General features: G+C 43.8%; 1 protein-coding gene across 1 annotated transcript in view; it reads left to right on the forward strand.

Annotated features, from left to right (window-relative positions):
* The window catches only part of POLR1D (RNA polymerase I and III subunit D), a 40,531-nt gene extending 24,827 nt beyond the window's left edge, over nucleotides 1–15,704 (forward strand). Inside the window, exons 2-3 of the mRNA XM_068526435.1 lie at nucleotides 107–181; nucleotides 15,113–15,704. Of these exons, the coding sequence (XP_068382536.1) occupies nucleotides 107–181; nucleotides 15,113–15,380 (343 nt within the window). The 3' untranslated portion in view covers nucleotides 15,381–15,704. The remainder of the gene's footprint in view (nucleotides 1–106; nucleotides 182–15,112) is intronic.
* The last annotated feature ends 1,377 nt before the right edge of the window (nucleotides 15,705–17,081 follow it).

Here is a 17,081-nt window from a genome sequence, read left to right on the forward strand (position 1 = left end):
CTTCAAAAGCTCTTTCTTTCCCAGGATCACATATGTGGAACAAACTGATTTTCAGAATTTAATGGGGTGACTAAATTCTCTCAAATTTCTTCCTTTTTCCCACCAGGAAAGCAATAGAAGAACTGCTTAAAGAGGCAAAACGTGGGAAAACAAGAGCAGAAACAATGGGACCTATGGGCTGGTAAGTTCTTGAGTCATCTTCCTTAAAATTTAAACTCATGTATATATTAAAGAGAAAAGTTTTCCTTAGCATATACAGGGAATGTAGAACCGTGGACGTAGAGGAACTCACTCAGAGGCAAGTGGTAGAGCAGGGATACTGCTGAGGGCTGCAGCCACGAAAGTGGGCAGAGGGGTGTGGACAGAGAACACTTGTCATGGTGTTGTCACCCTTTGGTCCACAAGTCCCCAAGAGATATGATGACGCTGCTGTGCCTAAGGCCACCTGAGTGAGAGTAATATTATGTCAGTGTTCGTTGTTTAAGAACTTCTATCTTAATTATAGTCCTCAGTAAATTAAAATTTATAATTTTAAGTATTTTGATTTTGTGACAGTTCAGCTGTGTAGAACTAAAGTTTACCTTTGCAGTTTCTATACAAAACAGAGCTTATTAAAACTTAATGATATAGACAAAGGAAGAATTTAACCTTAAGAATCAAGTCTACCCTTCTAAGCATTACTTTAGCAATAGCATTCGCATCCAATAAATATGCTGGCTTAGGTCTTTTATCCACAATTTAAAATTCACTATAATGGAGTACTGTGGGCTGTTAAAACGTGTAAAATGTAGAAATGGGACAGGAGTAGAAGCTAGATCTCTGTGGATTTGACTCTTAGAACCAAGCACAGGGTTTATGTCAAATATAAAACAAGGTTCAGTCAAAGTTAAAGAAATAAGAGGGAAAAGGCAATTCCTAAAAATCAAGCAACATAAAATAAATGGACCTCAATAAGCCATTTAGTAGATGGCTTAGCCACACATGGAGGAACTGTTTCAGGTGATCCGAAATTTGACTGTATTTCCAAAGACAAAAAAGAACTAGAAAGAAATCTTAAATTGTTTCCAGTTATCACGTTGTTGGTAATAATGTTGATATTGTTATTCTGAAAATATTGTGTAGTAGGATAAAGCAAATAAGTAAATATTTGTTATAGATACCAAGATTTTCAGTGTAAAAGATACAAATATAAAATCAAAGATATAAAAATCTGTACTCCTAAATTTTAATTGGAAATATCAGTATGAAGTTGTGCTAGATTTTCTCTTTAAAAGAGAGAGAGAAAAGCTTTTCTAGCTCTGTTCACAGAAAAGTCCTGGAAACAATGACCAGCCACTCAGTAGCAGTGAGTATCCCTGGCACCCAGGGGTGGTGTATAAATTCTACTGTGGTATATATAATGCCATTTCTCACTGAAAGAAGACAGATCCTTAGAGAAACAACTGGCTGCCGATCTGAGGCTGTTAGCCTGGAGTTAGCCAAACTGCAAGCTAGCTGTCACAGCCTCCAGCACTGCCCTCACTTCTTATGCCAACTGCAAGTTCCGGGAGCTCCCGAAACTATCCTCAGCTTCAGTAATTTGCTAGACCACACACAATTCACAGAAAGCTATTACACTTATGGTTACAGTTTATTACAGGGAAAGGATACAGATTAAAACCAGCCAAAATAAGGGATGCAAAGGGCATAGTCTGGAAAGGTTCCAGACGCAAAGCTGCTGTTGTCCACTCCGTGGAGTCAGGACCCACACATTACCCTCCCAGCACCAACATGTGACAGTGCACTTGGCATACTGACAACCAAGGAAGCGCACCTGAGCCTTGGTGTCCAAAGTTTTTATTGGGGTTCCATTACTTAGGTATGATTGATTGATTGATTGCTCACATGGTTGATCTCAGTCTCCAGTTTGACCAATACCACAGTACCCCAAATTCCCACCCTCAATCACGTGGTTTGTCTCTGGCATGGCCAGCCCTCCCTGTGAGACTATCAGTTGTGGCCAGCTCCACCCTAAACAAAGACGTTTCTATCAGGTATGACATTGCCTCCCAGAATTGATATTACCTCCCAGAAGCCAGGGCAAAGGCCAGACCTCTCTGTGGGCAAGACCAAACTGTTTACTACATAGATAGGAAATGTATAAGAAGAGCCAGAAAATCTTATCAGATCAGAAAGTAAAACTGTCAAAGACTACTGTAGTCATGCCAGAAAGACACAGGAACCAACTTGAAAGGCCTCCCACTAGTCAAAGATGGGATAATTTAATCATCAAAGAATAAAGCAATAATGATTGAGATAACCTAAAATATGTTAGAATCCATAAGGTCATAATAAAAATCACATCAAGAAACTTTTGGATGAGGCTAAGGGGCCAAATTATTATAAAACTGGTAAATAGTGAGGAAGAGCCAAGCATTTATCCTGTTCCTTGTACAAGTGATACTTCAAAGTTACAAAATAATTGATGAAAGAAAACTTCCTCATAGAATTGCAACTGTTAAATGTAGGACTACAGAATAAGATTATCATCACTTGAATAACAACTCAATTACAAGATAGACTATCTAATTTAAAAATGGACAAAAGATTTGAATAAACACTTCACCAAAAATGATATCAGATTGGCCGATAAGCATTTGAAAAGATGCTCAAATCATTAGTTATCAGGAAAATGCAAATTAAAACCACAGTTACTTATTCACTACACATGATCTAGATTGGCCAAAATAAAAAAAGACTGACAGTACCAAATAAAGAGGAAGATTTGGAACAATGAGAATGCTCACATATTGTTGGTGGAAATGTAAAATCATACAGCCACTTTGAAAAACAACTGGCAGTTTCTTATACATATGCACTCACCATACAGAATTCTTCTTCTAACTACCTATCAGAGAGCTGACAATGTAAGCCCACACAAAAATCTGTCCAGTAACGTCCATAGCAGTTTTATTCATGATAGCTCAAAACTGGAAACAACACATATGACCATCAGCTGATGAGTGGATACACAGTTGTAACATCCACATGTCCCATCCTCATCAATAACGAAAAGGAACAGAACTACCGATACACACTGCATGGATGAATCTCAGAAGCATTATGCTCATGAAAGAAGCCAGACTCAAAACATTACACATTATAAGATTCCATTTATATGACCTTCTAGAAAAGCCAAAACCATAGGGACAGAAAACCCCTCATCGGTTGCCAGGAGGTAGGGGCTGAAGGACTGAATTTACTGCAGAACTTTTCTGGGTGCTGGGAATGCTCTATATATCTTGACTCTTGTGATGATCACATGACTACATACATTTGTCAAAACTCATCACACTATTTACTTAAAAGGATAAATTTTAGTTTGTATAAACTATACCTCAGTAAACCTGATTTAAAAATAAAAAGAATGTCGTTATTCTACAATCCCTAATGATACACTGGATCTAGGCAAAGATCATCAACGGTTGCTAAATCTATCAGATGAGAAGCTGATGGGGAACTTTCTGATGAGTGGGTCAGGCTGACGACACCTGGACTCATCCATCAATCTTTATACCACGAGAAGATGCAGTAGGAAGAGGGTACCACCACTTATGAGACATCCTTGTAAAGAACTTGAACGTGAATCTGATCAAGTCTCTAGTTAGAACTACTAGTTTGCAGGAAATAGGGGTCAGAGGAACATACTAAATGACATTATAGAGATAAAATTACGAAAATGTGGGGAATTCTACAGGACAGACAAACCAGTTTCTTTAACAAATGAATTGCAAGGAGAAAAGGAGGAGGAGTATCCTATGACTTAATAGACTTGGGACACATCTACGTGTATACCTTGTTTGGATCCTTATCCAAACTAATTGAAACAAGGGTATTTGATGATATTAAGGAATTGATGTTGATTTTTTTTTAGGTGTGATAATAGTATTGCTGTTATTTTATTTTTTAAAAGCTATTATCTTTTAGAAGTTCATTCTGATGTATTTATGGATGCAGTGGTATAATAAGATGAAATGATCCAATGTGAGTCAATCTTTGTGTAACATTTGTAATCATTTTAGATTTCAATGAAATAGCGACCTCCTAGAAGGATACGGTAAAAATTTGGTGAGATAATGTACGTGGAAACACTCAGCATAGTTCCCGGCATGGAGCAGTCAGTTACTAAATGTTAGTTAAATCTGCTCTTAACTTCTTTTTTCGTTTGTTTGGATTTTTTATTGCCATATAAAGTGCCATCTAACTGGTCTGGACTAAAATAAATAAATGTTCTAGATGTACCAGGCCAGGTGGAGTGAGTATCAGTTTCAATGCCAATTTCAGACAAAGGATACTCATTGAATGGTCAACGTTTTCTACCATTTCTATGAATTTTCCCTCAAATACAGTTTTTTTCATGTATAAACTTAAATGCCATATTTTTAAATATCCCGCAAGATTTTTAGATATGACATTGCTATTTTTAAATTGCAGTTACAAATCTCATTTGTCAGTGACAGAATTATAATTCCTTAAAAATTAGAAGTTGTATTTACAAGAATGAGCATATCCTTTTTTTTTCCTAGTTGGAACTAAGGAGGAACATAAATTTAAATGGTTGACTGCTCCAGTTAATTGTTGATTCGTCAGATCTCCTGACTTGGTGTATATAACCACCTATGTGGTTGGCTGTTTTCATTTTCCCTTTTGACCCCTTGACTCCCCTACCCCTGCCTCTGGTGACCACCAATCTGCTCTCTGTTATCTATGAGCTTGATTTTTTTTTTTTTTTTAAGATTCCACATGTAAGTGAGATCATACGGTATCTGTCTTTCTCTGCTGAACTTACTTCACTTAGCGTAACGTCCTCAAGGTCCATCCATGTTGCCACACATGGCAAGATTTCATTCTTTGTTTATGCCTGAATAGTATTCCATTGTATGTGTATACCACAATTTATCCATTCACCCATCAGTGGACACTTAGCTTGTTTCCATATCTTGGCTGTTGTAAATAAAGCTGCAATGAACACGTGGGTGCAGATATCTTTTCGAGTTGGTGTTTTCTTTTTCTTCAGATAAATACCCAGAAGTAGAATTGCTGGATCATACGGTAGTTCTATTTTTTAATTTTTTGAGGAACCTCCATACTGTTCTCCGTAGTGGCTGCACCAATTTACATTCCCACCAACAGTGCACAAGTGTCCCATTTTCTTCACATCTTCACCAATACATGTTATTTCTTACTTCTCTTATCTTCTTTCCAGCGCTCTGTCCTTAAGAGAGGAGAGATAAGGTGCCTCTACTAATATGTATTAGATTCGTGCAAACTTTGGTAGGGGCAGGCTGCTTTGGTTTTTGGTGTAAGGCAGGACCTTGATCGGGCTGACAGTAGTCATTGGTCCGTTTTAATACCCTCTGTGAAAGAATCAGCCTAAAGCTAAATCATAAATTCAGATGACTTGACAAGTGGATGAGAAAATATCAGTCAGGGTTCTTGCCAGATGAGAGTGTTGAAGGGGATCACTTGTTACTAGGCAGCTCTCCTGATGGAAGTCATTTATCCTGACAACCTTAGTGCCACTTACTGGCTTGGTAGAACTTTCTGAGGGTCAAAGAACTAGTCTGTCAACATCACCTCTGCTTTTCCTGAGCAGAGTTGCCATATGCACAGGACAGCTTGAGATTTGTCGGGTACTGACTGACCTCCTCTCTGGGTATCATATCAGTTAGATTGGCTGTTCCAGAGTTATGGAGGACCCGGGCTCCTTACGGTTTTCCAAATCTCCCAACCAAAGGGTGTGATTCTTTTCCACATTTTAGTTAGCAGAAAGGAAGAAGAGGAAGAGGCATGCCCCCGGCCCCTTCAAGCACACTTCCCAGGAGTCGTCTGTGCCATTTCTACATGGACCCCATTGGCCAGAATTTAGTCTCATGTCTACACCAGCTACCACCAGCTACAAGGCCAGGAACTCAGTCTTTTTTTCCCAGTCAGTCATGTGCCAGATAAAATCTGAGGTTCTTTTACTACAGAAGAAAGGAAGAATGGATATTGGGCGGGCAACTAGCAGCCTCTTCCCAAGAAGGGCGGGAGAAGGATGTTGAAAAGAGAGTAAAAAATGGCAGACAAAGTAAGACGCTCCAGATTTATAAGAGGTGGATCCTGGGAGAACAGGATGGGAAACTCACACTCTCCCATGAGGTGACAAGACAAGCATTCCTGTTGACACTATTTTTTTTCAACTCTCGTAACAGTGGTTCTCAAATTTTGGGGTCTTTAGGATCCTTTACACTCTTGAAAATTATTGAGGACCCCACAGAACTTTTTTACATGGGTTATATCTATTGATATTTACTGTATTAGAAATTAAAACTGAGTAATTTTAAAGTATTTATTGATTTATTTTAAAAAAATAATAAACATGTCACATGTGTAGATAATATATTTTTTATAAAAATAGCTATGTTTGCAAAAATTTACCTATTCAGTAGAGTGGCACTGTTCAATATTTTTGCGAACCTCTTTAATGTCTGGCTTATCAAAGACACCTGGATTTTCCTATCTGCCTCTGCAGTCAATCTGTTGTGATATGTTATTTTGGTTGCAGTATATGAAGGGACTCTGATTTCACACAGATACGTATTTGGAAAAGGAAGAAGTACTTCAATAGCATTTTCAGAAAATTGTGGTATTCTTTTATACTGCATCACTACTTGCAAGTAACCTCAACAAGTGGTAGTTTCTTCACATTCTTTTTAATAATGTGGACTTTTCATATTGCTGTTACAATAAAATCCCTTGGTCTACCTTGCACTTTTACTGGATCTTCCACTCATGCATGGTTTTGTAATATCATGAACTGGTCATCTGGAAAATATTGGTTCGCTGAGTTATGAAGCTCCTCCAAATGCTGACACATTTCATTATATAATATTTTAAAAACACATTTGTTAATATCACCACTCATCTCATCAGAAAAGTCGTTTAAGTGTTGGGAAACTGTCAAGTTCACTGTTTTCCAAAAGTCTAATTTTCTTTCATTTGAAAACTTCAGCTTTATCGTCAGCAGTGAATACTGTGAGTTGTTTTCTTTGAAGTGACAGCTCACTTACATCTGAATACCCAGCTAGGTCACCTTGCAGCTCAAAGAGTCTCACAGAACTTCTTCTTGAGGCAGCTTTTGGTCCAGCACACCTAACAGGGAAGGGCTGTGAAGGGAGGTCTGGTCCAAGGAAAACCATGACTTGCTTCTGCCCACGGTGCTGGGACAAAGAACGCCTTTCCCATCCTGCTCATTCCAGGGGAACACCTGGTTCTACATCTGTTTAAATAAGTGTGTGTGTGTGTGTGTGTGTGTGTGTGTGTGTGTGTAAATAAAACTTTTAACCACTAATCCAGTGGTTCCCAAATTTACCTGCACATTTGAAATCATCTGAGGAGCTTCCAAAAATACAAGTATCTGTTTCCCACCATCAAAGATTATTAGTTAGGGGTATGGCCTGAGCTCTGGGGTTTTAAAAAGATACCCAGGTGATTCTAAAGTGCACACAAATGTGAAAAACACTATGCTAATCCCTATTTATTAAAAAGAATGATACCAACCTGCTCTGCAGAATTGAGAGCATTCCCACACTCCTCCCAGGAGCAGACAGGTGGCCAGGTGGCCAGCCACAGGAGTCCCAAGACCCATCCCTGTCAAGCGGACAGATATCCAAAAGGAGCAATCGGTCAGTTACTAGTGGGCAATGGTCTGCGTTTCTAAGCATCTAGAAGATCTTCACATTGCCTTTAGAATTTGAAACAGAACTAGAGTGAGTGACATTATTTTCTCCTCTCGGATATTGCATGAGAGAGATCTTAAGTGAGGTAGTTGAGCCGTTGCCAGAAAGAGATTGCTGAACTAAAGAAAATGCAACTGGGATGCCATTTTTGGTAGTGTAAAGAAAGAAACCATTTGGTGCTATACACTTCCTTGGATGTATTTCAGCAAAAGAATCTCTTGAGAAGCTGTTCTTGACAGAAGCCTCCGAGAAGCTGAAATGTTGGCCCACGTGACTTCCTTTCAGTCAACATAGAGGAATTTATAAGCACAAATTTCAGAAATTTGCTCAGCTTCATTGTCTACAAAGCTGTTTTTATTCTGGTCACATTCACGTCAGCTGATCTTTGCCCAGTATAATGCTTGAGTCTACTGCCTGTACGATTTCAGCCTTATACGTTGGAGAGGCTTATGTTTTGGTACAAAAACTTCCAAAGATTGAATTTGAGAGAAAATGATTTTTCAGTTTTCTTTACCCAGTTGTTTTAAGGGGAATGACGTTTTGGGTGCTCTTCTGTTCGGCTGGGGGTCAACCTGGTGATGAGGGGGAGCACCACCTACGTTTTCTTCCATTTTACGTAATCAGCTTTCGATTACTGGGAAGCAGATCATTGCCCCAGTCTCCACTGAGGCACGTGGTGTTTCTACTCGTTTGAAGATTCGCTCAGTACCGGTCGGTACATTAAGAGGCCAGGCGCAGGCAGCGGTTCAGAAGCCTGACTGTCCCGGCCTCGAAGCTGCTCACGCACAGGTGGACGTGGACAAGCCCGCCGCTGAGCACCAGACCACACGCTGGGACCAGCGGGGAGGGCAGGGAGGGCTCGAGTCTCAGACTGACTCGTGGGTGAGGCTCCTGGCAGTATTTCAGGGCTGCGGAGACCCAGAGCCTTGACTTTCCAGTTAAAGAACATGGAGCCCAAAGAGGTTTCCCAAGTCCTGGTTAACTGCTGATGGGACCAGCACGGATCCCTCTTGTCTAGAGCCTTCCTTCTGTGGCTACTGTCAGCACGCAGAGCGCCGTGCGTCCTGCCCCTGCTTCCCACGTTCCCATCCCCTTCCCGTCTGGTTATGAAAGTGGATCAGGGAGCCCTGAATGCGCTCCCGTTGGCTTACGCGGCTGCGGAAACGACCTGTCCTACTGAGGGAGGAGGGGGCCGGGGATCGTGCCCTGTGCATCCCAGGGCCCCGCCACTCACACCCCCGCCTCTGACCCTCGCCTGGCCACACCTCCTGTTCCTCCTGGCCGTCTCCTAAACAGCAGTCAACACAGACAGGTAGCCTGGTATTTATTTTTGCTGCAGGACCTAGCATAGTGCCTTACGTATGAAAGATTCTCAGATTTTTAAAAATAGATACTGCAGATATATATGTACACGTATGTCAACGATTTTTCATTACTTTTGGGTGTAGTGGTGGAGACGGAGCACATTGAAAACCAGCCTCAGGCCTCAGGCCTGTTGTATGCAGTGTAATTAAGGATTAACAGTGTCTCGCCGTGGGGATTAAAACACTATAAAAGACCTTCTCAGATGACTAAGGCACTTGATTGCCAAAGTATAACCCGTGGCGCCGTGGGTGGTTACGGTGACTGCGGCGTGTTAAACGAGGTAAGCTGTAACCAACCACAGCATCAGGTCAAGAGTATTACCTGGTTCCTTGGGGCGCCGGAAGGGTAGTTGTGCTGCTTTCTGTGGCTGTTACTTTAGACGTACATCCGTGATCATGCAAAGCAACGTGCAGAATGGAAGATAAAATGCCGTCCGCTGGCGTGGAAAGGGCTCTGGCCGTAGAGTAAAGGAATGAATCAGGGCGCAACGCACTGAACCCGGCTCCCGCGATCCCGAGGCTCTATTTCCCTAAACAGAAGACGAGGGACCCTAGTTTCCCACAGCCTGATGTACTTCACAAATCTCCAAGTCACGTGTGTGCAGGGAGTTCTGTGCCTCTGTCCTTGTCTGTGTCAGACTCACCTGGGCTCCTGCACGGCCAGAGCTCTTAGCCGACTTAGATCTGCTTCTAGGAGTCTGTCCCGAATGGAGCAGCCCCGGCGGCCAGCGCGCTGACAGCTTTTCACCTGCGGTTTCCTCCCCTGCCTGCTCTGGGCCATCTGCTTACTCCGCAGGTGCCTTTCTCCCGTCTGCTCCTTCTGTCCCAGCCGGGATGGCGCTGGGAAGGCGGACTCTGGTCCCAATCCCAGCTCCACGTCCTTCCGACTTGGGAGCCTGGATAAGGTGCTTTGCCTCTTGTGCATCTGTAAGAGGGGAGACGGCGGAGAGATGAAGTGAGGCGTTGGTAACGTAAGGGCACGGGGAACTGCTCGCCGTCAGCGTCAGCGACACCGCTGTCGTCGTTCCTATTGGCTAGTGGTCATGTGTCACTATTGGAGGGGTCACATTCATGAAACTACTTTAGACACAAACGTGGCAGGTCTGTGCTGCAGAAGGTTAGCTGTTACTACCTCTGTCCTTCAGCAGCAGAGAGACAGAAGTGTGAAAATCAGAAAGAAAAAGAAACTGCATTTATCTTTCCCCTTCTGTTCTCTAGATTTGTTTTATGATTTACTGGTTTTCATAAGTTGAGTATGATTCCTGCGGGGAGAAAGAGCCTCATTTTTGCAAATGACGTTACACAGTGTTACACAGCGTGCCTACTTAAGAAAAAGGGAAAGAAGGCTGAAACTCACAGCCCTGGCCTCAGCCCATCTTAATCTCTCCCGTGGCAGGCGGAGCCCTTCCTCTCAGCCTCTGGGCTCACAGCTTTGAAAGTGAAGGGACTCGCTTCGCTTGTCAGGTTTAACGTGGATAGGATGCCGGCTCTTGAGTCTGACGGTGCTGTCATGGGTACTTTCTAGAGCAGTTTTAACCAGTCTCATTCCATTTAGAGTTTTATATCCGTTTATGTTGCTAGCACCTTAAATCTGGCTCTTCCCACATGAGCTAGTATAACTTTCTAAAATCAAAAATGAACCCAAAACAAAAGTAACTAGCCAGCGTGAGAAAGTCAACAGAGTTGGGGTCAGAGTTCCACAGGAAAGCAGCTGCCCATCCTGTGGCCTCCTGTGGTCCCCACCCCACATCCTTGGGCGCAGCCAGGGACAAAGCCGGTACAGACCCGCCCAGCAGCCAGGCCTGTGCCCGTGCCGCAGGGCTCAGGCTTTTGCCTCGATGCTGATATAAGAAGAAGGCTTTAGGACGGCTGACGATCTTAACGCTAGCTTACTGTGCCATCTCAAATACAGAAAAACAGGGCACTAAAAGAGAGCTGAGAAACAAGGAGACAGAGAGCAATGAAATAATTTCCTAATGTGATGAAGGAGAGGAGGGTCACGTTCTGAAGGGCCAACATACACGGAGAAACTCAAAACTGGAAGGAAAAAAAAAAAAAAAAAAAGTGGAAGGACCTTCGAGATCACCCACTTACTCCAGCCTCCAGTGTTATTTATACCCGAGGACCATCTACAAACAGAGTCTACAGACCATTAGGAAATGCAAATTATAAGCTCAGAGGTACTACCCAGTAGCCCACTGACTCTGATATCAATGGAGAATTGAGATATCCTGGAAAGTGAAACTTGCAGATACAGAAGTTTAACCATCTGAAGTACCAAAACTTTAAAACTGTAACCATTTTTATGAACATTTCTGTAAAACATCTTTTTCGTTTTTCCTTGATGGCTCAGGTTCTTTTCATTTTTCAATCATTTTTTTTTTTCATGGAGAAACGTCAGACATTCTTTTCTGTTCTTGATTAACTTATTATCCCAGGTGATTTGAGACTTAGCTGTCGTGAGTTTCCATCATGGACAAATCCCTGATATATTAACTTGAGTGCTATATATATTCTTTTTCATGAAGGGAGAGTGAATAGTAATCATATGGGTCCACAATCCCTTGTGTAAAGCCCTCGGATCCAGGTAAGTTTCTAAATTTAGATATTTTCACGTTTTAGATAGGTACTATAGCCCAGACAGCGTGCACAACAAATACGCCAATGGTACTTGTTCAACACATGATCATTTCCTCAGCAAAGCATATGAATGCTTCCCTCAAACGGGATACAGAGTAGAAAGAAGTGCCCGGCGTCAGGTTAGGCCAGGTCTGGCTGCCAAGTGAGTTGTTGTATCAGAAAAAGAACTTGGTTTTCAAATTTTGGAATTATGCATAAGAAATCCTAGCCCCACAGGTAACATTTATTGAAGATTTACCATATGCCAGGCCCTGTGCTAAGTGCTTTATGCATTATCTCATTAGACCCTTGCAATAGGTGGATACTTCTATCGCTTCCACTTACAAATAGAAAAGTGAGGCACAGAGGCATTAAGTAAGTTTCCCATGGTCACAAAGCGAATCGAGTCGGGGGACGAGGCTGCGCACCGAGCTGGCCTTTACTAAGTGCTTGTTGCGTATCAGGCGTTGTTCTGAGCACATCCTCACTCCTGTGATCTGCGTCCGGTCCCCTAAAATAGTCACCGTTGTCCCCATTTAATAGATGAGAGACAACAGGGAGATTATTTAACACGCCCAAGGTCTGGCCTAAGAGACAGTATGATTCCAGGGCCCGTGTGTATACTGTGTTGTATGACTTTGTAGCCGTAGGACAACTGGCGGTGAGATTCCGCAACATTAATGGCCACATTACAGGCCAGAGCCGCTCTCTGCCGGGGACTTCCTCACGTTCAGCTTTGATGTTATCCTCCTTATGCTTCAATATATTCAGTGCAGATTTTATACTTTCTTTATATGGAATCATTTGCCACGTGTCCCTTCACATCTGCCCTCAACTGCTCCCCCACCCCGGCCCCCCAATCTCGTTATCCTGCCTCATTTATCAGTGGAGTGTGGGTGAGCACTTGTCACCATTTCTAAAATGTGTCCTGGCGTATCTGGGGGAGTCGCTCTCATACCCCCCACCCACCCAAGTAAACCAAGTTCTCTCCAAGCCATGCTTGACTTTTCACCTCGAAGGTGGACACAACCTAGGCACAACCAGCATTAAAAAGCGCATCTTTGATGTGAAAAAGCGACGTAAAGGCCGGTTTTCTTGTGGACTTTGTTCCAGAAAACCACCTCGTTCTACGCTAGCTCTTTTGGTCCCTGTGTTGAGTCGGCGGGTTACACGAGCAGCAGGGAGCTAGGGATGCCTCCTCCGACGTGGCCCCCACTCACAGCATGACCCCTGCCGGTCTCTAGCCCAGGAGGAGCTTTGTCCATCTCAGGCAGGCACATGGTGCTGGAGATGACCTCACGTGGAAGACGGCAAAATGCAGCTGAAGGCGCCAGCAGTTTCCAAAGGTCTTAGTATCTTGGGTTATTGTCCTATCTGGCAATAATCACCTTCCTTCTTTGTTGAATCCAGACAAGAACTGACCAGTTTTACCAGCGCTGACGACCCACTGCACTGAAAAGGCCCCAGGATTCCCCTGTAGCTGGCTGTTCTGCACCAGCCGTTCCTAGTCTGCCCCATCCAAGAGAGACGGGCGCTCCGCTGCTCACGAACATGATCAGCTCCTGCAGTAAGCCCTGGCCACAGCTGGCAAAGAGGGGCCCCTGGGCTCCTTGTGTTCCGCACTGAAGGGCAGTCCCTTCCCGCAGGCTGGCGGAGTCGTGCTGCTCTGTAACACACGCGTGTGTCGTGCTCTTCTGAATCTCTGCTGAGCTTGCGACTGCGGTGGTCCAGGTGTCGTCAGCCAGTCAGTGCCTGGATGCAGTGATAATCCTGTAAAGTGACTGAGGTCAGAGCCTGGCCGTCCCTCCTAACTGCCGTCCCGATCCTGTACCTCTGGGAGGTACACATGGCTATGCCTTGGGGCCCCTGAGGAGCGTCACGCTGGCGTGCTTTTCTGGAAGCTCAGCCTCCCCCAGCCTCACACGCAGACCCGTGGGTTTTCTTTGCTCTCTGTGGTTGCCTTTCTTCTTTGCTCCTCATCACCGTGGCTTCTGAACTTCAGCAGTGAAAGAAAACCAAACCTCCGGTGCCGTCCCCACTCAGCGTTCCGACCGCTTCTGCGGCTCCCTGTGTCCTTTCCTCCCTGAGTCCTTCTCCTCCTCACTGCTGCTCGTTCCCCGTCAGTCTTCCCAGCCTGAGCATTAAGCGTACCGGCACAGGGGCACACACACCGCTCCCGAGACCTCGCGGGTACTTTCTCTCCAGGCAGGCGCAAGAGCTGCTTATTCGCAGCAGGAGCCATTTTCTTTTCTTTTTTTTCCTCCTCCTTTAACTAACAGATTCAGTGCCATTCTGGCTGCCTGAGGTGGCCTGACCTCCATAACAGGGACACTTGGCTGGTGACCCCCTTACATTTCTCTTCCGCGAGAAGATCACTGCAGTGGGGCTGCTGGTGGGTTGCTTTTGAGGTATTGCGTTGGGATTCTCCTTGAATTAAAGTTTGATACAAAGGTGGAGATTGTGGAATACTACATTCATTTTTGTTTACTACCAGCCACCCTGAGTAACACGATTAGGACGGATCGGTTTCCTCCTTGGCTCAAGGCCAAGAGAAGTATTCAGGTTTTCATCTGTGTGGGGTTTTCTTGTCTAAAATGAAAGGTTTACTACACCTGAAAAATAAAACAAATACTGAGTATATAAATATACCTAAACATGTACATTAACGACTTAACCAGTTACATCCTTCCTCCTGGGTGAACTTGACTCAGAAGCCCCTGAAATGTACACTGCACAGAAAGTCCCCCAGAGGGTAGACGTGGGAACAGTGCTCTGGGACAGAGCACAGGCTCTGAAACAGAAAGTCCTGAAATAGAAACTCTAAGTTTTTTAGAGGGTAAAACGTGATTATCGCATTTAATAGATTCTCTAGATATTTTTATTTCTAGAGCAGATCATGTAGCTCCAGTATTCAAGATATAGCAAGGTATACTTTGTTTGTTCCTCAGGGAGGGACTGATCCTTCTTCTTTGATATTTAAAAACAAGCCACCATAAACTTAACTAAAAATGCAGATTCTAGTCAAATCAGGCATTTACGGTATAAGGAGATACTATTAAATGACTCAGGTAATTTGGGTTGTGGTCAACGCCTACACGTAACATTGCGGTACTTGTTGGGAAAGTTAGTCCCAACAAGGAAGAAAGGGTTAAAGTCTTCAGATAAGGTCCAGCCAGTCTGTCTCCAGAATTCTAAGTGTCTTGGGTTTTCTCCCCTGTGCTCAGAGTTTACACTAGGTGGCATGCAAGGAAAGCTGAACAAATTCAGAGACTCGATCCTGTGGAAGCAGAGTTCTTTGGCACTTGCCACGATCGGAGGGTTCCGCTTTGGAGTCATTGTTTGATTTGTGATTGCTTTTTTTTCCCCCAGGATGAAGTGTCCTCTGGTTGGTACAAATAAAAGATTTCTAATTAACACAATTAAGAACACACTGCCCTCCCAGAAAGACCAAGACCACGAACAAAAAGAGGTCAGTAAGGAACCTGCGACAAGCCAGGACCAGAAGGAGGAAAGCCGGCAGAAGCACAGAACCCACCCATACAAGCACAGCGGCCACGCTCGAGGCCCTGCCCGTCATTCCCCGCCGGGGAAGCGGGGCAGCCCGGAGAAGTCCCAGAAGCGGTCCAGCAAGCGGTGAGGCAGGGACGCAGGGTGAGCGCGACCGTCCCAGCACCCGGGCCTGGGCTGGTGCAGAGATGGGGCTGAGGACGGCCCGCGCTGGCAGCGCAAACACCCAAGAGGGATCTTCCAGCAGGGCCGCTGTTGTGACAGCGGACGATCACCCGAGGCTCCAAGGAAAGAGTTCAGAGGGAGCCCTCTGAAGATGTCTTGGCAAGTTGAAGCTGCTTCAGCGGTGTAGTATACATATGTATTGATTTTATTCTGTCTTGTTTGGAAGTTGGTTTCAAAATAAATCTAGAACTTAAAAGTTTTCAGAGATTATTAAAACTGGTTCCACTTATTTTTTGGTGTGCTGCGCTTGTGGTCCTTTCTCAAAATTTCTCAAAAAATAAAATACTTGTAAATCCTATTACTTTACTTTTTTGGGTGACAAATTTAAGTTTTGGAAATCTGGCCAGTAACCATATTTGTGAAAAGGGCTAGAAATTTACCAAGAAACTCTGATAGCGCTGCACCTGTGGTCCTTTAAGTGAACAATGTAGGAAAATCTCCAAATCCTCTTGAATTTAGTGCTCCCTATCAATAACCAGAGGTTAAAAAATTGTCTCTGTGGTTTCCTTGTGCATTCTCAAACTCATTCCTGAGATAGAACAGTTTTTCTACATTTAATTTTTGGGGGGATATGTACGTTTTAAGTGGTGCTTTTAAGAGAACCTTCAAAAGTTAAAGTCAACGTTATTTTTGTGCTATGTCTTATTTAGCTAAAGACCTACGATGCCGCTCTTAGTATAGTTGTTTCAGAAATCTGAATTTTAAATAAAAGTGTGTTTACCATGCCTTTTTTTGTTTTTTTCAATATCGGTGTGGCTCCGTTCTAACATACAATTATAAACCTTTCAAACCTGTATTCTTCCTTGCATTCTCAGGAAAATGTCACCAAGCACCCTCTTCCCCCATCCACAAAAGGAAGAAGAATCTGAGAAGAATCTCTCTGTCCATACCCCCCCCCCCCCCCCGCAAGTCTTCCAAAGCATCTGAGCTTATGCCTGGCCGCTCCCAGATAATCACTCAACGCAGCCCCACTCCCTGCTTCCTGGCAGCCGAGAAAAAACCCCGTCTAAGCGCTAGAAAGGAGCACATCCGCAAAGCCAGCTTTGGGGTGTTGGACGGACGCGTACTGCTCCCGCCGCCGAGCTGCTCTGCCACACCTGCTCAGTCTGCTCGGAGCCGAAAGCTCAGGGGCACAAGCCCAGAGCCTGCCCACTCTGCACCCTTCTCCCCCAGACCCCGGGCTCACCCCATGACTTCGTACAGACACCCTTTCCTTTCAGACATTCAAGAGGAATCATTTGGCTCATATGACTTTAATCCAAATCCAGTTACGCATTAGCCTGTATCACTTGTGCTAAATTTGAAATGTTTTGTATTTAAATATCTATCAGAAACAGCACAGAGTTCTGGTTTTTAAACATTCTTGTTCTAATTAAGTAAAATAAAACTGGACTGTGTCATTTGTCTATGTGCTCTGTATTTAGAGCAAACTGGCAAGCTCATTATCCTTAAAAAAGGGGATGATTGTAATGAGCATATTCTTCCACTCAGAAGTAAAGGAAGCGCTTTAGCCTCACGACACTTACTTTCTCAGACAATCGTGTTAAAGGACAAGCGTTCCACAAAACCTTTTTCCCTTTAAAAACCACTGTCCCACTTGTGGAAT

Source organism: Eschrichtius robustus, chromosome 18, assembly GCF_028021215.1.
Source record: "Eschrichtius robustus isolate mEscRob2 chromosome 18, mEscRob2.pri, whole genome shotgun sequence".
In the NCBI taxonomy this organism is placed as follows: domain Eukaryota; kingdom Metazoa; phylum Chordata; class Mammalia; order Artiodactyla; family Eschrichtiidae; genus Eschrichtius; species Eschrichtius robustus.